Below are 23,161 nucleotides of genomic sequence, written 5' to 3' on the forward strand. Positions count from 1 at the left end.
TTTTCAGTTATTTTTTTACTTATGTTTAAGATTGTCATAACGTTCCATCCTTTATATCCACCCCACTGGAGTTCCCCACAGCTATGAGGCTCATTTGTTTTAAATAACCTTAAAAAAAAAAAATATATATATATATATATAAAGCAATATTCATTAGAAGAAAGCTGGATAGACCAAAGTAACAGTTACTTTTACAATCATTTTTGATTAGCACACACAAAATTCTCCCAATCCGAATGATTTAGTCTATGTCTGGATTCATGTATGTTTTCCACTAATAATAGTTAGCCACAAAACAGTATCTTGTTCTATTGCAGAATTTCTGATTGATAATTTATACAAATGTACTGAGACTCTAAAACAGCCTCTTGCTTACTTTCACTGAGCTTGAGGCAAATATCAAGAACGGATAACTTTATTTGTATCCACAATTTTGAAACTAGCTTTAGGAGATGTGAGAGCAGGGGTGCTCCATGAAAACCTATGTCTGTGTACCGTGAAATCGTTCTTCCTCCGTATCTTTCTTTATATCCTTTTCCCTAATAGAGAACTAGCTGTGTTTTAAACCATTATATACGTAAATCTATCTTGAACAGTTCCTTGTCTAGAATGGACTGAATTGCCTTTTAAATATATGGTTCTTTAATGATTTCTTTGTTCCCGAGGAGCAGTAACCCTCAGAAATACTTCAAAAAATCTCTAGGAACAAAGTGATTGTGCCATTTTTCATACTCTGCCTCTTGAATCTGAGCCCTCTCTTCAAACCTTGCCTAAAAGTCTCCTTCTTTCAGGAGGTCTCTCTCCTGCACCACCCCTTCCTACCCTATAAGTGGATGTGATCGCCCTGCCCACAAATTCCAATCATATTCTGTACTCGTTTTATGGCACTTATGCTAATCTGGTGTGTATTTGTGTACTGTTTTATTCTTCTTGTGGGTTATGAGCTCCTTAAAGGCAGGTTTAATATCTTATTCTTTGAGTCCCTTGCAGCTATAGTGCCTTATAAATAAGAGTTGCTAAGTATTTATTAATCAAATTCTAGAAACGGAATAACTCTGGTCTTCTTTGTTTCACTTATGTACTTACAAATATTTAAATGAAATGTACATTTAACAGAGTTGTAAAGGTATAAACTACTAATCAAAAAGTAACAATACTTCGTAGATTTTTTTTTTAACGCTTAGATGCAGAAGTACAAACTGTTATGAAATCTTTAAATAATGTTCTCAGTTTTCAGAGTAAGTTATTGAATTGCTAGCTCAGAATCTGGGCTCCCTTCCTGAAACCAGATGACACACTTCTTGCCCCTCCCATGCCAAGGGCCCCTCCCTCTTTGTGTGTGTGGGGCTTCCCTTCTGCAGCTTGGCACTGAGATCTAAACCTATATTGGCGAAGTCCTCTTTCTTCTCACCTTCACGTGGAGGTGTGTTCATTTCTCTAAGTATTGTGCAACAGGACCAGTCCTTGTGGGAGACCAGAAAAAAAAAGCCAAATGTTCATAGAAAAGTCCCTCACCCCTCACCATACTCCCCACTAGCACTTCCAATGTGTACTGTGTGCTCGGATAAAATTGAGACCCATAAAAACCATCAATAGAGACAGCATATTTTTCATTATGGAAACTTGGGCTAAAATAATAATGTGGTCATTTTACAATACTGTGAACTACTGCAAGGTCATCTAACATTTTTGTTCTCATTTTGTGATTGAATTATAATTGTATAACTTGAAATCACAAAGAACTGTTTTTAAAATACAAAAAGGGCAAATTAGCGTTCTTCCGTAAGCTCTCTATAGTAATTTTTAAGGAGGGAAATAATTTTAAAAATCCCAGTAGGCTTTTCTTTTGGGGGGGGGCATGCTTGGAAGTGGGGTTGACCTTAAAACTTTTTGGTCTCAAAGAACGCTTAATTAATCTGATGTGAAGAAAAAATAATAATCGCTTTATTTCTCTGGCAGTCTAATCACAGACCACCCCCTTTCCCCAGACTTAGGGGAGGGAGCGTTTAATAACGGTCTGTGTAAACTGATGCCCAGGCCGTAAGAGTTCGCAGGAGCTCTGCTCGAACAAGTTAAAACCAAGCAAAGAGCAAAGGGCGGCCCTCGAAACAAAAAACTACTCAAACCAGCCAACGCAGAGGATCGCAATGGCTCTGCTGGCGCGGATCCTCAAAGCCCGTCTGAGCCCGGCGCCCGAGCGGGGCCCTTGGCAGCCTCGGCCCAGGGACGCCAGGCTCCCGGCGAGGGCGCGGGCCGAGGACAAAGGAGCCGGGCGGCCGGGGGCGCCGCGGGCCGGGGGCCGGACAGAGGGACCACGGAGCCTCGCCGCCATGCCGGGGCCGCGGACCCTCGCCAACCTGGTGGAGCTCTTCTGGAAGGACGGCTTCAGCCGCATCCACGAGATCCAGGTAGCTGCGCGCGGGAGACCGGGAGCGCGAGGGGGCTCGCTCCGGCGGAAAGGCGCCGGGGACGAGGCCTGGGGAGGGAGCGCCGGGAAGGGGACCCGGGGAGAGGATCCCGGGAAGGACGCCAGCGAGGGAACCCCGGGAGGGAGCGCCGGGGAGGGGATACGGGGAGAGGAAACCGGGGAGGGAGGGCCGGGGAGGGGATCCGGGACAGGATCCTGGGGAGGGAGCTCCGGGGAGGGGACCCGGGACAGGATCCTGGGGAGGGAGCGCTGGGGAGGGGACCCGGCAGAGGAAACCAGGGAGGGAACGCCGGGGAGGGGGTCCGGGGAGAGGATCCCGGGGAGGGAGCGCCGGGGAGGGGACCCGGGAGAGGATCCCTGGGAGGGAGAGCCAGAGAGGGGACTTGGGAGAGGATCCTGGGGAGGCAGCACCGGGGAGGGGATCCGGGGAGAGAATCTCGGGGGGGAGCGCCGGGGCGGGGACCCGGGGAAGGCACCGGGGAGGGGCGCTGGAGGAGGGGGTCACGGGCAGGGGCCGCCCTGGAGCCGCTGCGCCCCCACGCGCCGTACGCTCCGGCGGGCAGGCCTGCGGAGTCGGGGCGCGGGGAGCCGCCCCCCGGCCTCCCGGGACCGTCCCGAGGGAGGCCCGTGAGGAGCGCCTCTCTCGCGGTGGGTGACGAGCCCTGCGGGTCTTTACACGGCCGAGGACAGGTTGCGTATGTTCCTAGTCCTTTTTGTTTGTGTTTTATAATTGAAAAAAAAAACTAACCTAAAAATAACAGCGAGGGGTTCGGAGGCTCCGAGTTATGTAATCTCTAAGTGATGGGAAGACAAACGAAAGTTCGTGACCCTCGGCGTCAAGCCAGGTCTGGGCAGGGACTTAGGAAGAACCCAACCGGTCCAGCAACCCCGTCGGAGTGTTGGGAGCCCGCTCGTTGTACGGTGGCTCATCTTGACCCTGAGTTTTGCCCTTCCTGTGCTCACCTCAAATCGCGTCTTTCACTGCAAGGTGAGCCCCACCTTTCAGCGTCGTCAAATTCATTCGCTCCCATTTCCTGTGGCAGCTGCTCGCTGCTTGCCTCCGTCATTTTCTCAGGGCTCCCACCCCAGCACCCGCTGTGATTTCTGGGACCTGGGCCTTTTGACCTCCTCCTTCCCCACTACTCACTTCTTTTTGTTCAGAGCTTACCCTTCAACCTTCAGAAACTTCTCAGAGGAAGCTTTTTGTAACCACCCACCTGGGTTCTGGTCATTCGTTCATACATTCATTCCCTCAACCCTTAACCTACATGATGGTGCAGAAGCCACAGCTACAGCTGGAGAAGCAGAAACTTACTTCATTGATAGAAAAACTAAACCAAACACAGTGGGGCAAGAGCAACAATCTTAATTTGACTGAAATTCCAGTGGGCCCCTCCTCTCTGTGCCCCACATGAACTCTACACGATTTCTTCCCAAACATGTTTCTAGGGGTCAAAAATGATTTTTTTCTGTTCCATGTGGAATCTGAACATAAGGTATCAAGGTGATAGTTTTCAAATACGGTAAAAAAAATTGTTATTTATTTATTGACAAGTTCAATACAGGTTGCTCTAGACTGGAGCACTGGTTGTTTACTAGAGCTGGTTGTTCTAGTAAAACCCTCTCCCCGTGCTCTCCAGGTCACCCCTAAGGCATTTCTAAGGAGGAAGAGAATTACTCTGTTACCTCAAGTCCAGTTTCCTTTCACTCTACTTGTAATCACAGAATGCTGACTCACGAGGGATTCATCTATAGCGTCCAGGTCTTTCACTTTACATGCGGAAAAGGCCCAAAGTGTCAGCGGAGTGACTTGCCCACAGTCACATAGCTGGGTAGTGGCAAAGCAGACACAGTGATCAAGGTCGCCAGGTATGACAGAGCAGGAGGGTCCTGCGTTACATAGCAGCCCTTTACAAGCACCTGTGGAATCTTGGCCAATCAGTTCTTCTCTCTGGACCACAGTTTCCTCCTCTGCGCAGGAGTCTAACAATCCTCATCCATCTCACGGGTTATTGTGAGGTCGTGTGATCAGGGCTGTGGAAGGGCTTTGTAAACTGTATTAATAACCAATACATAAGAAGAATGAACAGTTCTGGAACTCTTTTCATGTGCCAGGCACAGTTTTAAGTCCTCCATGTGAGGTAATCTCTATTATTTCTCCATTTTGCAGGTGAGGAAACTGAGACACAGTGGAACCTAACTTCCCAAGGTCACCCCGCTAGTAAACTGTGAGCCAAGATTCCAGCTCCAGAGTCTGTGCTCCAGCTGGCTACACAAACTGAGTCTGTGGCTGACTCTATCATTCCTTGGCCCTCCACCAAAAAGGGCTGTAAACTACCTGTGTCCTTCATCTCGTTCTTTTTGCCCCTTGGTCAGTGGCTCCCTTGTCTGATTGTGCCCATTCAGTAGCTGGATGTGCCCGAGGAGTGGCCCATCTCCCAGTGGTTCCGGTAACATTCATCCTATCAGAGACCTGGAGAAATACCCTTTTGGGGTCACCTGTTTGTTAGGCAGAGTGATCCCTTGGCACCTGACACATCCCAGTTGAGTCTGAGTGTCTTCATCTCCAGGCAGCGGGACTTCAACCAGGTCCACAAAGAAGCAAACAGCTTCTACCTGAGAGCAGAACAGTGGAGAGACGACAGAACCTCTGGCCCGCCATTTCCGTGGTTGAGAGTTGGGGTGATAAGAAATGTTGGCAGATGCCAAAGAGGGACGTGGTCATTTCCCCCATGCTTAGCCCTGCCTATGTCATGCTTTTTTTTTTTTTTTGACCACACCACACAACATGTGGGATATTAGTTCCCTGACCAGGGATCTAACCCATGCCCCCTGCATTGGAAGCATGGATTCTTAACCACTGGACCGCCAGGGAAGTCCCTATACCTATGTCATGCTGAGCCGTGCTGGAGGGTACTTTCTCTCCTTCCTCCTTTAATTATTTAACTGGACTGTTTAACCCATTTACATTTATTGTGATTTCTTTTTTTGGTAACAACTTCATTGAGATATAATTCACATATCATACAATTCTCTCACTTAAAGTACACAACCATCACCACAATCAATTATAGAACATTTTCATAACCTTAAAAAGAAAACCCCATATTGTATTCTTTAGCTATCACTCCCCAACCCTCTCATTCCCCCAGCCTTAAGCAACCACTAATAATTTACTTTCTGTCTTTATAGATTGGCTTATTCTGGACATTTCCTATAAATGGAATCATATAACATGTAGTCTCTTTTGTCTGGCTTCTTTCACTGAGCATAATGTTTTCAAGTTCACCCATGTTGTAACATGTATTAGTACCTCATTCCTGTTTATGGACAAGTAATATTCCAGTGTGTGGATAGACCACATTTTGTTTACTTATTCATCAGTTGATAGACATTTAGATTGTTTCGACCTTTTGGCTGTTATGTTTTCATTTCTTTTGGGTATATAGCTAGGCGTGAAATTGCTATGTCAAATAGTAACTCTGTATTTAACTTTTTGAGGAATTGCTAGACTGTTCTAAAGTGGCTGCATTATTTTATATTCCAGCAACAGTGCAAGAGGGTTTTGATTTCTCCACATCCTTGCCAATACTTGTTATTACCTGTCCTTTTGATTATAAGCACCCTAGTATGTGGGAAGTGATATCTCATTGTGGTTTTGATTTGCATTTCCCTAATGACTAATGACGTTGAGCTTCTTTTCATGTGCTTATTAGATATTTCGATATCTTCTTTGGAGAAATGTCCATTCAAATAATTGCCCAGTTTTTAATTGGGTTATTTGTTGTTGTTGTTTTTTACTGTTGGGTTGTAATAGTTTTTAAATATATTCTAGACATAAATCTCATATCCAATATGTACTTTGCAAATATTTTCTCTATTCTAGGGATTGTCTTTCACTTTCTTTGTAATGTCCTTTCACATTACGCACATTTTAAAACTTTGATGATGTCCAATCATCTGTTTTTTCTTTTGTTGCTTGTTCTTTCAGTATCATATCTTAAGACACCATTGCCAAATCCAAGGTCATGAATATTTATCCCTATGTTTTCGTCCAAGTGTTTTGTGGTTTTAGCTCTTGCATTTAGTCTTTGGTCCACTTTGAGGTAGTTTTTGTATGTGGTGTGAAATAAGGGTACAAATTATTTTTTGTTTGTGGCTATCCAATTTCCCAGCATCTTTTGTTAAAGAGGCTATTCTTTCCCATTTAATTGTCTTGGCACCCTTTTCGAAAATTCATTGACCTTAGAAGTATGGGTTTATTTCTGGGTTCTCAATTCTATTCCAATGATTTAGATATCCATCCTTATGCCAGTAGCACACTGTCTTCATTACTTTTATAGTAACCTTTGAAATAGGGAACTGTGAGTCCTTCAACTTTGTTCTTCTTTTTTAGGATTGTTTTTGCGGTTTTAAATCACTGGAATTCTAATAGGGATTATGTTGAATTTATGGATCAGTTTGAGAAGTATTGCCATCTTAATAATATTAGGTCTTCCATTCCATCGACATGGAATAAATAAATTCCATTTATGTAGGTCTTTAATTTCTTTCAATGATCTTTTGCAGTTTTCAGAGTGTAAGTTTTACACTTCTTTTATTAAATGTATTCCCAAGTATTTTATTCTTTATGATGCTATTGTAAATGGAATTGCTTTCTTAATTTTATTTGTGGATTATTCATTGCTAGTGTGTGGAAATACAATTGAATTTTGTATATTGATCTTATATCTGGCAAGCTTACTGAACATGTTTTTTAGCAGATATCTTAGAATTTTCTACACGCCAGATCACGTCATATGTGAATAGAGAGAGCTTTACTTCTCCCTTTCCAATCTAGGCGCCTTTTCTTTCATTTTTTTGCTGGGGGCATTTTTACAGGTTTATTACAGATTTCTCGCAGGGAGCTTTCTTCACAGGGCAGGCTGGGTGGCTGCTGAGTGTCTGAATGTAAGGAGCAGGCAGACCCTGTTTGACTCAGGACAGTTAAGACCCTGCAGTTCATCTACAGCCACATTCCTCTCCATTGCTTCACACAGCTAAGGTTTTTTTAAACACACATCTTTAAAGAACTAAGAAAACTTCTATGAATAAGATTAATGATGGGAAAATATGTTTACCTCAGGAATACTTAAAGCAGCCACTCTTTTTTTTGTTTTAATTAATATTTATTGGAGTATAGTTGATTTACAATGTTGGGTTAGTTTCTGCTGAACAGCGAAGTGAATCAGTTATACATATATACGTATCCACTCTTTTTTAGATTCTATTCCCATGTAGGGCATTACAGAGTACTGAGTAGAGTTCCCTGTGCTAGACAGTAGGTCCTTATTAGTTATCTAGTGTGTATATGTCAATCCCAATCTCTCAATTTATCCCTGCCCCCTCCTTTCCCCCTTGGTAACCGTAAGTAAAGTGGCCACTCTGATTCAGTTCTGCATGATGTAGAGCTTCCCTCTGCCCCAGTTTTCTGCTCCCCTAACATCCAGGAATGTCCGTGTCAAAGGTATATCATATCTATGTATTTTTTTCCTTTTTTGATTTCTCCATGGTTTTGCAGCAGAAACACACACGGGAATATGGAAAAATCTTCAAGTCTCACTTTGGTCCTCAGTTTGTAGTATCTGTTGCAGACCGAGACCTGGTGGCTCAGGTGCTCCGGGCAGAGGGGGCCGCACCCCAGAGAGCCAACATGGGGTCCTGGCAGGAGTACCGAGACTTACGGGGCAGATCCACCGGGCTCATCTCCGCGTGAGTATGTGAGGCCAGGCTGAGACATGAGCAGGAATGGGGAGCCCAGGGACGCCCCCTTCCCCCCCGCGAACGCTGGGCTCCTAAAACCAGCTATTAATAAAGCACAGAACTCCCAGTGGAATAGTATCAAAAGAGCCTCAGGTGTGATCTCCCCAAATCTCCAAAAACCCTCTGGGAAGAGATTTGGTGGCAGGGACAAGGTGGGGACCCCACTAGCCGAATGATGGAGAGGAGCCATTTTTCAAGGAACGCTTTGTGGCTTTTGGTGTCCATTCGGTGCCCACTGACGGGGGCTGAAGCTCACAGAGCCCATCTGTGGACAAGGGTGAGGGTGGTGAGCTGTTTTAGGAGACCTCCAGGAGGGGCTACGAACTTCAGCATTGATCGCCATGTGATGACGTTCCTGCCTTATAACAGACTATACACCTTTGTGTTTTCCAAGAGTGAATCGGTACAGCCTCAGGTAGGGAGGAGAAAACAGAGCATCTGCAGAGCCCCTGGTCCAAATCTCTTTGGTTTAGAAATTCTCTTTTTGGCTCTTTTGATATACATGTCCTTACACATGAACTGGGGAGTAATACCATCACTCCCCTCTCTTTGCAGTGCCTGTCCTCTCTTCATCGCATTTAGACTGGCAGATCTTGTTGACTCTTTATTGCTGGGAAATTTTTGCAGAGATACTCTGAATTCCTTCCTAGACTATCACTATAAGTAAGATTATTTGGAATTCACTTTATTCTAGGGAGGGTGAACAGTGGCTCAAGATGAGAAGTGTGTTGAGACAAAGAATTCTGAAACCGAAAGATGTGGCCATTTTTGCAGGAGAAATCAACCAAGTTATTGCTGATTTAATTAAAAGAATCTACTTCCTCAAGAGCCAGGCAGAAGATGGGGAGACTGTGACCAACATCAATGACCTTTTCTTCAAATATTCAATGGAAGGTAGGTGAACTCAGGAAGTGGGGAAGATGGAAGAATGGACATTTTACCAAAATATGGTTGTTATCACTCATTGAGCGTCTCCTGTGTCCCAGACAATGTGCTAAGCCCCATACATACGTACATGTAATTGTCACAGTGCTAATGGAACCAGGTTGACTGACACTGTTTTACACATGGGGGAACTGAAAAACTAACACCCGTTTTTAGTGGCAGAAACTTGAGTTTCAAATTGAGGTCTCTCTAACTCAAGAACCATGCTCCTAATTACTACACATTTTGTTTTAGCATAGTTTAAAAAGCAACAGAAGTCTAGAGGGCATGTACTACAATCATTCCAGCTTTTAAAATCCATGTTAAATGGGTAGCACATTCCCATGGTTCAAAAATCAAACCCAAAAAGTACTCATGCAAAAGTCTCCCTCTCTCTTGACCCAGATAGGTCACCAGCTTCTTCAAGGGATACTTTATGTACATACAAAGAAATATGGGTATGAGTGTGAGTATTCTTTTTACTTAAAAAAAATATCGGTAGCATACCAAACATTTCTTCTGTACCTGGGTTTTTGGAGAATTCTATTAGCTTTCCCATTTTTATTTTTATTTATTTATTTATGGCTACATTGCGCGTGGCATGCGGAACTTCCCTGACCAGGGATGGAACCCGCGCCCCCTGCAGTGGAAGTGCAGAGTCTTAACCACTGGACCACCAGGGAAGTCCAGATTTCCCATTTAAAAAAAAAAAAGTTTCTTCAAGTTCAAGTTTTAAGTTAACTTTTCAAAGTTCTGATATTAATGCTCTCTAAAAATAGTAACAAAATCAACAGAGAAGTGAGTTGTAAACACACTGAAAAATCCTGCCCTTCCCTGGTTCACAGAGGCCCTTTCCTCTGCCCCCTTAGCTCGTCCTGGGGCTGCCCGATGTGCGGCCAGGAGGAGCCACCTTTCAACTCCCCAAAGTTGGGCAACTGGCTGAAAGGTTGGGAGTTTTGCCTTGTGGGTCTTGAACAGACCGTTGAGCTGAGGGCGCACTGAAGCAGAGGGTTCGTCAGCATTGAACCCACAGCACCCTGGGGGTCAGGACCTGGTAGAGAAAACCTCAGGGGTAGGCACCTGGATCACTTTTTTTTTTAAATTTTTATTTTTTTTGGCTGCACTGCGAGGCTTGTGGGATCTTATTTCCCCGACCAGGGATGGAACCCAGGCCCCCTGCAGTGGAAGCGAGGAGTCCTAACCACTGGACCTCCAGGGAAGTCCCTGGACCACTTTTGAAAGTTACATTTATGGCCAGGTATTGTATGTTGATGCTGTGAATAATCTAGAAGAAGAAGAAGAAGGGTTGTAACCTCTCTCCCACGCAGGAGTGGCCACCATTCTTTACGAGAGTCGTCTAGGCTGCCTGGAGAACAGTGTCCCGCAGGCGACGATGGACTACATCGAGGCCCTAGGGCTCATGTTCTGCACATTCAAGACGTCCATGTACGCCGGTGCCATCCCTAGGTGGCTCCGCCCACTCATCCCCAAACCCTGGCGGGAATTCTGCAGGTCCTGGGATGGACTCTTCAAATTCAGTAAGAGAAGAGTCAGGGCACCTTTTGTAGAAGCAGATGGACCTGACTTTCCTCCTAGTTGTGTATCTAACACTCATGCAGACAGTGGGTATTACTGCAGGGGATACCCCAATGGAGTTACGTGCTATTTGGACTCAAGAACTTTTAGATTGGTTTCTCGAATGAACAAAAAGCACGTGGGTTGTGACCACAAGTAATGTGACAGATTTCTCACTTTTAAAAATAATAAATTTTTAAATTTAATTTATTTATTATTTTTGGCTGCATTGGGTCTTTGTTGTGCGTGGGCTTTCTCTAGTTGTGGCGAACGGGGGCTACTCTTTGTTGTGGTGCACAGGCTTCTCCTTGCGGTGGCTTCTCTTGTTGCAGAGCATGGGCTCTAGGCGTGTGGGCTCAGTAGTTGTGGCACGTGGGCTCAGTAGTTGTGGCACGCAGGCTCAGTAGTTGTGGCACATAGGCTCAATAGTTGTGGCTCACGGGCTCTAGAGTGCAGGCTCAGTAATTGTGGCGCACAGGCTTAGTTGCTTTGCAGCATGTGGGATCTTCCCTGACCAGGGCTTGAACCCGTGTCCTCTGCATTGTCGGGTGGATTCTTAACCACTGCACCACCAGGGAAGCCCTGAAGAGGTGATTCTTAACCAAAACTTCTTTTAAAAGAAACACTGTTTTCAAACAGGCCAAATTCACGTTGACAACAAGTTGAGGGAAATACAGTGCCAAATGGACCGAGGGGAGAGAGCGAGAGGGGGCCTGCTCACGTACCTCTTCCTCAGCCAGGAGCTGACACGGGAGGAAATCTACGCCAACATGACTGAGATGCTGCTGGCCGGCGTGGACACGGTGAGCTCTCAGCTTTCCTTTCTTCTCAGCAGAGCACAGTTAAAGCTGGGGGCCTTTCCGAGGAATCCGACAGATGGCAGATACTTTAAAAGGACCATGCTTGTTTATACTAGCTGAACGTCTGCTTCACTGCTGAGGGTCTCCAGGAGAAAACTCGACCTTTTTTCTTTTCTTTAATATAAACTAAGGTGCACGATGAATTCTGTAAATAGCATAACCCAATTCTATTACCACACACACAAAGTAGCAATATGTTTTAAAGTTTAAAATCATTCCTGATTTGCAAACATTTCTCCATTGTTTCATAATATCAGAAATGAAGGGACTTCCCTGGCGGTCCAGTGGTTAAGACTTTGCCTTTCAGTGCAGTGGGTGCGGGCTCGATCCCTGGTCGGGGAGCTAAGATCCCCCATGCCTTGCGGCCAAAAATCCAAAACACAAAACAGAAGCAGGAGTGTAACAAATTCAATAAAGACTTTAAAAATAGTCCACATCAAAAACATCTTAAAAACCAAAAAAGAAATGAAGAGGGCACAGACATTAAAAATCCTCTTACTTATCATTTAAAATATTCTGGGCTATGGAGAACTTCCCAGTTCATTTGATAAAGTCAGCATAACTTCAAAACCTGCTAAAGAAAGCATAAAGAAAGAAAAGTTTAATAAGCAGTTTGACTTATGAATATGTACATATATCAATTTTAAATCCCAGTGAATAGATTCAGTTAGTGTAGCAGATGAATAATACACTATGACCAACGAGGGCTCAATATCAGAATGAAACAAAGCATTGCCCATTGATTTGGAGGGAATTCCATACCCTATTACTAGGTGAGAAATGAAGATGCAGAAAAGCGTGTATATCCTGTGTTCCCGTTAGTAAAACAGTGGCCCCCGTCCCATCTGTCCGTGTACACATGTGTATCGCTAAGTGATTGCTGGACGTGGAGGAAGTATGGAGCCTGCACACTGGATGGTTAACATGGGTTCCTGGGCTGGGGCGGGGTTGGTACAGGGGTGTGGAAGCCAAGTTCCTTCCAAAAACTTACGTATAATCTGATACATTTACTCAAGTATAAAAAAGGATATACTTGTGGGTATATGTACAGAAAAAGTTTAAAATTTGCTAAAAGAAAGTGGTGAAATAAGAAAAAGGAGGGCCAGGCTTTTGGTAATTGGTGGAAGAAAAGTCAGTTGAGTGAAATAATGAAGATTAAGACAGTAAACTTGGTGATTTACTGTGTCTCCAACGCACATCTGTAAGCGCCCTTCTGTTCACACGGAATCCTCTGAGGTAGGTGTTATTGTTTTCATTTAACAGGTGGGAAAATGAAACAGCTAAGCTTGCCTCAAGGTTTTTCCTTCACAGGAGTGCTTCCCGGACTTGAGGAAAGCAAAACTCTCCTTTTTAGAGGTAGACAAAAACCCCACGGTTGATATTTTTATTATGAAGTCACTTAAACCTGTAAAAGCAAAAAAACTTCACATAAATTCATTATTCTTATGGATCATCTTCAACAATAAAGCAAAAAGTATATAAATGAAATACAAACTAATCAATGCGGTCAATGCAAGCGATGAAAGTTCTGATTAACCGTGTGAATGTGACAGTGTGGGTTTCCTTGAGTGGAGAAGCAATGATGGAATGAACGGCCTTGTATCTAAGCTGATTCAGATGCGTGCTACTCCTGCCCCCTGGTGGTAACTAAGAGCATCACCGTGAGATAGACGGCAGAGAGGACTCGTTCCTACGTGAAGGGAACATCAGGAGAAAAACTCTTGAAACTTCATGCTCATTTTTTAAAATGTTATTTTAAAAAGCCAACTTCATTGCAGCATAATTTATGCACAATAAACTGCATCCATTTAAACGGTACAATTCGATACAGATTGTTGACTGATACAGGATAAGCACAGATGCATCATTTTTGAAACCAGCACTGCAGTTAAGATCGTGGACATTGCTACCACCTCTGCAAGTTCCTCACCCCCATTTCAGTCCATCCCTCCCATAACCCCTGCCCCCCCCGCCCCCGGCAACTGCCTTCTGACACTGTGTTATAACAGTTTGCATTTTTCTAGAAATCAGTTTGCATTTTTCTAGAAATTTATATAAATGGAATTGTACGGTATGTATTTTGTGTCTGGATTCCTTCACTCAGCAAAATCATTTTGAAATTCATGGATGTTGTTGCCTGTAAAAGTAGTTTATTCTTTTTTATTACCGGATAGTATTCCATTGTATGGCTATACCACATTTGGTTTTTCCATGAATATGTGATTTTAATAGAAATTTTCTGTTCTCTTCATAGGAAGCATCTAAATTATTTCCTTATCATTTATAAGGAAGAACTTGCACATTACATTGTATATTACAGGAGAGCTTGCCCTCTAAAAATACATAATATCTGTTAGAGGGAAATAACATCAATATGGCCTACTTAAGTTAGATTTTTTTAGATGAAAGAAAGGGCACTTATACTGTGGAATTTCCTTGTTTACAAGAGAGTGAACTATAGTCACATAGGTAATAGTATTGATTTTAGTGAAAATCTTGGAATATAGGGTATAAAAGAGAATTATTTATTCTCAATAACCAGAAATGTAATTCTTCAGTTTAGGAAGTGGTATAAACAATGATACTGCTTTGTGCAAATGCTATTCAATCCTTGTATGCTGCTTTGCTTGGTAAGTGCACGGGAACAATGATGGACCAGTAATAGTCCTGTGACCACCACCTCCCGTCCCTGACTCCCCCATCTCTTCTAGATTAGGGCAAACAGAGCAGCCCTTGCCCAGCCATGGGCCTGCAGGATGCAGTTCTCAGGCTGATGGGCAGCCTCAGGTCCTTTCCATCAAAACTCAGGTGACCCTTGTAGAGAAGGTCGAAGAAAGTTCTAGGCACAACTTCCAGGCTTGACCAGCATTCCTACGTGCTCTCAAACTCCATGTAAGAAGAGGCAGATTGCTCTTCAATGATTTTAAAAAGTTCCAAAATATTTTTTCCTGCGGCTCTTCATTGAAAGAGCACTTGAATCCCATCGTTGATGTTACTTTCCAAAAATCTCTGTTAGTTTTTTTTCCAGGAGGAGTTAAGGTAGATCATCTTTTGTTTCAGTAAGACATAAAATGCTCCGATGGACTTATATGGGCATGGCTTTGCACCCGTGCTTATTCTCCCATGACTTCACGTCCGATGTTGCCTGCACCTGAAATCCTCGATTTTACTCACCCATGTGCCTGTGTCTGCCGGTTTCTTTATTAGACATCGTTCACGTTGTCCTGGGCAGTGTATCTCCTCGCGAGGCACCCGGAAGTGCAGCAGACCGTGTACCGGGAGATAGTGAGGAATCTGGGGGAAAGGCATGTTCCCACGGCTGCAGACGTCCCCAAAGTCCCACTGGTCCGAGCTCTGCTTAAGGAAACCTTGAGGTAAAAGGCTCACCAAAATTCATGTCAAAAACCGTGTCCGTTAAGTCTCTGATTCTTTATCACAATGAATGTGCTTTTGACTTAAAAACTGGGTCCTAAACCAATACTCCAGCGACCCGCGGTGGCAGAAATGTTTAGGAAGGAGAGACTCATGACCATTTTATTTCCTCTCTGCCCTCGACAGAGCAGCAGAAAGGCTATTCTGTTTTACAGTTGGAAATAGTCATTTCTTCATAAAGATCTTTAGAGCCATCCTCGAACTTTGTACTCACTCTAGACATTTGTTTCATCAACTGTTTCCCAGTGTGCTCCTCTGAGGATAAAGCAGAACAGGACTGACCGTCAGGAGAATGTTCTGTGCTGAGTGGCCAGTTATTAGACATGCTTACTGTGCTCCTTGTGTGAATATCTAGTCAAGGTGGAGACACCAAGTAGTGAGGCTTGTTTACTTCCGGACAGGACTATACTGACCCTGGGAAACGCCGGAGCGTGAGGGATACGGGTGGTCTTGGGCAGGCTTGGGTGGGAGGTGGGATTAGGTGACTAGTGAAGGTTCTTCCTCCTGTGAGGCTCAGGATCGTGACCACAGCATTCCTCTGTGGAGGAAATGCTGTGACAAGGAGCAAAGGCTATTCACAGAGTACACACTAAAATAATGCTTTTAAACCTGACTTGATAATGATATTTCAAGTTGGATTGCATCTTCCATCTTCAGCATGCTGTTTAATCTCAAAAAAAAAAAGAAGAGAGAGAGAAAGAAAAAGCCAGCTGTGTGTTAACTGGTATTTGTCAATTAAAGTTTATTCAGAATTTTCATAGGATCACTTCCCAGAGAATTCAAAAACTGATGTAGTGTTTCTCAGAATCTATTTCTTGGAGCCCTGAGTCCTATGAACTATTTCTTGATAAAGGGATCCCATGCTTGCATAGATTTCAGAAATTCAGCATTATTCCTCTTGGGACTTCCCCGGTGATGCAGTGGTTAAGAATCCGTCTGCCAATGCAGGGGACACGGGTTCGATCCCTGGTCGGGGAAGATCCCACATGCCGCGGAGCAGCTGAGACTGTGCGCCACAACTACTGAAGCCCGCATGCCTAGAGCCCATGCTCCGCAACAAGAGAAGCCACCACAATGAGAAGCCCTCGCACTGCAACAAAGACCCAACACAGCCAATAAATAAGTAAATAAATTTATTTTTTAAAAAAAGAATTATTCCTCTTGGGAGCACAGTAGCATTTTAAAGGCTTTGCTTTGTGTTCTATAAATTTTTTTGACTGTGAGGCCCCAGAATACTTGCTGGGCAAAGCTAGGGAGCCCATGAAGATCCTTGCAAGATTTCCTGGTTGAAACTGTACCATGTGTTACTTTTTTTTTTTTCATTACGCGGGCCTCTCACTGCTGTGGCCTCTCCCATTGCGGAGCACAGGCTCCGGACGCGCAGGCTCAGCGGCCATGGCTCAAGGGCCCAGCCGCTCCGCGGCATATGGGATCCTCCCAGACCGGGGCACGAACCCGTATCCCCTGCATCGGCAGGCGGACTCTCAACCACTTGCGCCACCAGGGAGGCCCTAGTAACATATTTTGAAAGTCACCACTCCCTTCCCGTCCCCGTTGGCTCTTTCTAGGCTGTTTCCAGTGCTGCCGGGGAATGGCCGGGTCACCCAGGAAGACCTGGTTGTTGGCGGGTATCTGATTCCCAGAGGCGTGAGTTTGGCGGACATGGCGGGGCTGGGCTGAGCAGGGGCGGTTGGATTGGAAATTTGCTTCCATGTTTTGGATGTCCCTGTACCTAAGCAAATATCTGTAGATGTCCTTTTCTTCTGCATATATTTTTATGATGAAGATGGGGCTTTAGGAGCAAGGAGATGTGGATTGTGTGATACTGCTCTGGCAAAAACAAAGGCAGATATCTCTGTAGCTCACAAGCCTATTCAACCCTCCCTCCCCCCGGAGGCCCCATGGAAGCAGCAGTTCCCTCCAGGGAGAGTTTCTGAAGGACTTGAATTGCCTTCTCTGTGGCTGCATTGATGTTCATTCCGGGTAGGGTGTGAATTGAAGGGGGACCTGCCATCCTGGGTCTGCATGGCCTCTTGGGCCCTTACATGACTCCTCCTGGCCCGAAGCAACTCTGGAGGGTCAGTCCAGCTGGGGCTGTGGCCTCTTCTCTGCTTTCCCTTGATTAAGCTCTTTACTACTTTTCTGGTGAAAACGGTTTGCTCAGACCCAGCTGGCCCTCTGCCACTATGCCACCTCCTACGAGGATGAGAACTTCCCTCGGGCCAAGGAGTTCCGGCCTGAGCGCTGGCTGCGGCCAGGAAACCTGCGCAGGGTTGACAATTTCGGGTCCATCCCCTTCGGCTACGGGGCTCGAAGCTGCATCGGGCGGAGGATTGCAGAACTGGAGATCCACCTCCTTGTGATTCAGGTAGGGCCCGTGGGCTTCATCCAGGTGGGCTTCACCCAGGTGACTGGGCTCCGTTGTTGGATCAAGACTTAGGTGAAAACAAGGAAACGGGATTTTGAAAACTTTCAGAGCTTCCTGTTAAATCTCTTTTGTGTGTTAAAATGCCTCCCCTCCCCCTGGAGTAGCCACCTCTAGCCCCATGGCCACCTGCCTTGTTCCTTTCTTCCTTGGAGTCACATGGGCAGAACTGGGATGTGTGTGTGTGTCCGTGTGTGTGTGTGTGTGTGTGTGTGTAGCAGGGGTGGTTGGTTACAGGAGCCCAAGCACTCCCACGGGGGTTCTGCAGAGAGGCCAGTGGAAGGTGTCCAGCAAGCGGCCCTCAAACATTATGGACCATCCCATCACCAGGAGCCCCTCGAAATCAGGTTCCTGGACCCTGGCCACAGAGAGAGTCACTTGGTGGGTCTGGGATGGGGCTCTGGGCGATTCTGATGTCAGTGGTCCGTGGGCTGCACTCGGTCTAAGGAAGTGCACATGGTGGGGCACGGGGGCATCTCTACTCCTGCTGGTGGCTGCGTCTGCTGTTCAAGCCCCGGCCTCCCAGGCTTCCTCCCTTCAGAGCTTGTCACTGTCACCGTCACCATGGAGGAAGTCAGGCTCACCCCCTGACACCCCCTCAGCACCTTGTTTTCTGTGAATCAGCCTTTTAAACAGGGAGGTGGCTTTCAAGCTTGTTTGGGTTTCGAAACATCAGGAAGGCTTGGTTTTGGTGAGAGAATACCTTACATGCAAATCTCTAAATGCTCAAGTGTTTACTTTTGCGCTTGTCCAGTATCTGAGTTCAGGCTGCAGCAGGACCTAAATAATGTCTGAAGGAAATTTTATGCAAGAAAAGCCTGCAGTAGAGAAAATTCTATCCATTAGCCTTTCCTGCAGATTTGGGGAGCCTGCCATGGAAAACCTAGGCCCAAGGTTCGGGGGCTACTGTCACTGACGCCAGGCTTTGGAAGCACGAGGGGATGACCTGGGGACCCATCTCCCCATGTCACTGATGAGGATGCTGAGGCTCAGGGGGCTGGAGCCACTTGCCACGGTTGCCGCGTGGCAGGTGCAGGGCACGAGGCACGTGTCCTGTCTCCTGCCTGCATTTCCCCTCATGTCACCCAGGTGTTGCCTGCAGGCCGGCAGAGCCCAGGGCAGAGCATTCAGGGGTTGGGACCTTTACGGATGATGGCATCAGAGGGCGTAAGGGATGAGGAAGCCTGGCCGGCCTGTTGGGGATGGTGGGCAAGGGAGGCAGGCTCGGAGGGCGGGAGGTGGTGAAGGGCCACGGCCAGGGAGGTGGGCGTGGAAGGGGGCGGGGAGGACACCAGCTGGGCCCACCTGGCTCTGGTGGAAAAGCTCCGGGGACCTGGTGAGACCAGCAGAAGTGTCCCTCGGTCGTCCCACCTCTGTGGGCACACGGGTGGCTGCAGTCCTCCAAGGCGAGAGGTGTCCCTTCCAGGGCAGCTGTCCCGGGCAGCGGTGGGCCCCATGAACGCTGGCCAGGCCCAGTCATGCCCAAGGTGAGAGGCATCTCCGTGTGGAGGATGGACTCCAACGCCAGCTCTGCCAGTTTGTGTTTCCGACACCATGGGCAGGCCTCCTAGCCACTCTGAGCATGTTTCCTCATCCACAAAATGGGCCAAATATCTGCCTTTTGGGTGTGTGAGGAATAAAACGAGTCTAAGCAGCGTCTGTGCTGTCTGCACACCTGCTCTCAGTGTCTGCTCATGGGGACTGTGTTTGGGAAGGTCCTGGCTCCATCAGTGCTCCTGTGTGTTCCACAGCCATGTCTCCGATGGGCAGAGGCCACTTCCAGGCAGCCTTTCGGGGGAGCTGACTGCTTCCTGGCTGCTTCCCTCTTCTGATGGCCTGGACAACCATAGCGGATGCTGAGGGCGAGAGGGCCAGCTGAGGGCACAGATGGTGGAGTGGGAAAAGGGTCAGAAACTGGGTGTTTGGTGGTGGTGATGGGGGTTTTATTTGTTTGCTACTATAACATGCACAGGTACCTGCTACAGTTCTTGCTTCAAGAGCCCTCATTTCTACTTGCGCAAGTATAGAGAGGGAACATCATTGTTTGTAATTGCCAAGAGGAAAAAAAAAAAAAACAGAAGGCACAAATAAACAGTACTAGGAATGAGAAAGGAGACATAGCTACAAATGCAGTTGATTTTCTTTTTTTAAATCAAGAAAATACTGCAAACAGCTTTTTTACCAATACATCTGAAGACTTAGATAAAATGTACAATTTACTAGAAAAGGTGTAAATTACCCAAATTGACTCAAAAGAAAGAGGACAGACCTTGAATACACTGAGTCAGTAGTAAAAATATCTACCACCAAATGTTCCAGACCTAGACAGTTTTATTGGCAAGTTTTATCAAACTTCCAATGAACGGGTGATCATCATCTTAAACAAATAGAAAATAGAAAACAAATAGAAAATAGAAAAAGGAAGTCTTGTTTTTATGAGACTTGTATAACCTTGAGAGTCACAACCTGGAGTGGGTAAAATAGGAAAGAAAAACTACAGGCCAATCTGATTTATGAACAAAGATGAAAAATACCTTAAATGAAAAATTGGCGAGCCAAATCAGCAATGTATGGACCAGAAATGCACCGTCACCAAATCAGGTTTGTTCAGGAATGCAAGGATGGCCCACCTCAAGACAGAATTCACCACAATGACAAATTAAGGGAGAAAAACTTTATGACCCTCTCCCAAAATAATTGATAAAATTCAACACCCATTCATGAAGAAACTCTCTTAGCACACCTGTAATGGAAGGGCTTTCCTTAAGCAAATAGAGAGTGTCTATCCCAACAAAACAGCGACTTATGCCTGTGGCCTCTGGGAAGGGAAGGTTTGGTTTTAATGCTGCAATATTAATGTGTTTCCTTGAAATCAGGAACAAGACGTTCATATTGCACGGAGAATGGTTAGAAGATACACCCTTGCTCCTTGGGAACTGGAGACTTGAGGTGGAAGGGGGGCCTTGTTTTTTTGGCTTTTACATCTCCTGTGTAGTTTTCATTTTTCAACGAGCACATACTGCCACTCAGAAAGGAAAAAGGCCCTGTGGGATGTTGGCCATGGAGTGAGGAGACCTGTGTGTGATTCCTTCCTCTGCCACATGGGAATGCGCGAGCAGTCCTGTGAGGTCAGAACAAAGGGTCAGAGATTAGATGATGAGGTGAAGGCATCTCGATGCCAGAATGTTCTAGAGCTGCCTAAATACAGGTCGTTCAGCTTGGCTCTCTAACAATGACAAAGTAATGATTTTAGCCTGTGTCTTCAGTGCAGCCCTGCTCCCTGCCTGACCTCCACCCCCAGAGCCCCAGCTCACCCAGAGGACCCATCAGTGGGTCTTGCTGCTTTACCTAGGAGACCAGGCTGGAGAGTCAGGGTGGGCTGGGGCGTTTGCATCCCATGGGACACTATAGGTTCTCCAGCACTGATGCTCTCTTAGGAGGTTGGAGCAGGGGAGGGATGAATGGCTGGTCTGCTACCCTGCACTGTCCCCACCGGCTCTTGAGCAAGACCCTGCCTCCCCTCCAGGAACCAATGTAGTTTTGACAGAGGTCCTTAGAGCAGGTTGCCTTTTGTCCTCTAAGCCTAGAGGTGACGTTGAAAATCAAGCCTTGGCCTTTTGGTGGGGAGAATAGTGCTTGAGGCTGACAGATACTTAAGTGATCTTTAAAACTTCCCAGTTTCACCCTGAGAGATAGGGCTGCTTCTCCTTTTGAACTGCCGAAGTGAGAGATGGAATCAAAGGTGCAAATGAAGAATATTTAAATTAAAGACAGTAATGGATAAAGTCTGACAGCTGTGCCCCTGCTGTGGCCGTACCACCACTGAAGTGGCTGCAGATTCCAAACCAGCAGGAACCCTGGAATTTCACTTTGTTCCTCTTTCCTCCTTGCTCCTTTGATTCCTTCCTTTTCTAGACCTACAGCGGAAGCAATACAGTTAGAACTTTGAACTAGCTAATAAAGTGTAAGTCATTTGAACATTCTGTTACTGAACAAAGCTCATGTGTCCGATGCTCAGTGAGGCCAAACAAACCAAAATGTCAGAGTTTCAAGCAGAGAAAGGTTTATTGCAGGGCCAAGCAAGGACATGGGGGCTTATGCCCCCCAAACCCTGAACTCCTTGATGGTTTGTGGGGAGAAGCTTTTATAGGCAAAATTTGGGGCAAGGACTGCAGGGCTGATTGGTTGGTGGTGAGGTAACAGGGTGGGGCTCCAGGAATCTTGTGCTCATCCTGAAGTTACCATCCTCCACCTGAGGGGGGACCTTAGTTCTGCAGAAGTGCTCAAAGATACTGTGACATATATTTCTTGAGAAGGAACCAGAACCCAGCCCCAAGCCTGCACTATTGTTTCTTGACTGCTCCTCCCTTGTTTCTGCATCCCCTCCCTTCCCTAATTAGTAACTGCTCGAGTTCCCTCTTTGGAACTCAGGGAAGGTCAAGGAAGTTGTATGAAGCCTATTTCCTCCCAGCAAGAAATGGGGGACATGGAAAGGTTTTTGTGCCCAGGAGCCCCACAGGGTCCTGCTCAGTTTAAATTCCGATTGCGTATCTTTGTCCCATGGGCCTTGTTGCTCAGTGGACATGCTGGGCTCCTGTATAGGACCTGACGCCCTTTCCCACATCTCTGGTTCCCTCGGCTCCCTGCAGTTGCGGCTGTCACAGGAGCATGGGCATTCCAACAGTACTGTGAATTTTCTGCTTCCCAGTTTTGAAGTCCTTCTCTCTCTTTCTCTTCTTAGTTGCTTCAACGTTTTGAGATCAAAATATCTCCTTGGACTAAAACTGTTCATGCAAAAACCCATGGGCTTCTGATGCCAGGGGAGCCCATCCACGTGCGTTTTGTTAACAGAAAGTGAGCCTGGCGTTTTCACCCAGCTGCCAGACCGACACACACCAGGTGTTCGTGGGCCACGGATGATGGTGGGGGAGAAAAGGATCCCTTCTGGGGGCTGTCTTGGTTATAAATTGGCTTCCTGGTTTCTGGGAGACTTTGAAGTCTTTATGCAAAGTAATGTGAGAAGATTGCTTTACTTTTGCATACCAGAGTTGCCTTTTTTTTTTTTTTTCTGGAGAAACAGCTGTTGCGAAGCCAGTGGCACTGAATTCTCATGCCTCATATGTTGTCTTACCCTTGGACTCACTATTCACTTACCCATAGTCTCCTCTGCATTTGGGCCAGGAAATGTTGGCGTACATATAGATTCAGTGCTTGAATATACCTTCTCTAATACTGCATCCGGGACTGCCTTTTAGGATACAATTCCAGCTTCTTGTTTTTAATTTGAAGAGGAAACATTAAGAGACCTCTGTAGAACAGACCTGTGGTTGCCAGGGGGGAGGGGAGGTGAGGGAGGGAAGGATTGGGAGTTCGGAATTAGCTCTATAGCACAGGGAACTATATTCAATATCCTGTGATAAACCATAATGGAAAAGAATATGAAAAAGAATGTATATATGTATAACTGAATCACTTTGTTACATAGCAGAAATTATCACAACACTGTAAATGAACTACAATAAAATAAATTAAAAAAAAAAAAGAATGCCTCTCTAATACCATAATTACAGGAAGAAAACACCCAGGCGACACCAAGCCCCAGATTTAGATCCTGCAGCAGGACTCCGAATTCAAAGGACCATATTCTTATTTTTTTCTCCAAACTAATATTTCTTTTTCTAGTCATAGCTCCTAAAGAAGTTGAATATTAGTTTT

The 23,161-nt window shown here is 45.8% G+C and overlaps 1 protein-coding gene across 2 annotated transcripts; it reads left to right on the forward strand.

The window, feature by feature from the left end:
- The first annotated feature begins 2,101 nt into the window (after window positions 1–2,101).
- LOC132495094 (cytochrome P450 27C1) lies at window positions 2,102–22,732 on the forward strand. 2 transcript variants are annotated; one of them, XM_060106692.1, is made up of 9 exons: window positions 2,102–2,408; window positions 7,989–8,179; window positions 8,925–9,124; window positions 10,483–10,692; window positions 11,369–11,532; window positions 14,797–14,963; window positions 16,590–16,668; window positions 17,186–17,389; window positions 22,188–22,732. In XM_060106692.1, the coding sequence occupies exons 1-9, from the start codon at window positions 2,148–2,150 to the stop codon at window positions 22,302–22,304; spliced, it is 1,593 nt and encodes a 530-aa protein (XP_059962675.1). In that variant the 5' UTR covers window positions 2,102–2,147; the 3' UTR covers window positions 22,305–22,732. The 2 variants fall into 2 exon arrangements, with proteins under 2 accessions (XP_059962675.1, XP_059962676.1); XM_060106693.1 differs by having other exon boundaries at window positions 2,366–2,408; window positions 8,062–8,179.
- The last annotated feature ends 429 nt before the right edge of the window (window positions 22,733–23,161 follow it).

The sequence above is a fragment of the Mesoplodon densirostris genome, chromosome 8 (assembly GCF_025265405.1).
Source record: "Mesoplodon densirostris isolate mMesDen1 chromosome 8, mMesDen1 primary haplotype, whole genome shotgun sequence".
Classification (NCBI taxonomy): domain Eukaryota; kingdom Metazoa; phylum Chordata; class Mammalia; order Artiodactyla; family Ziphiidae; genus Mesoplodon; species Mesoplodon densirostris.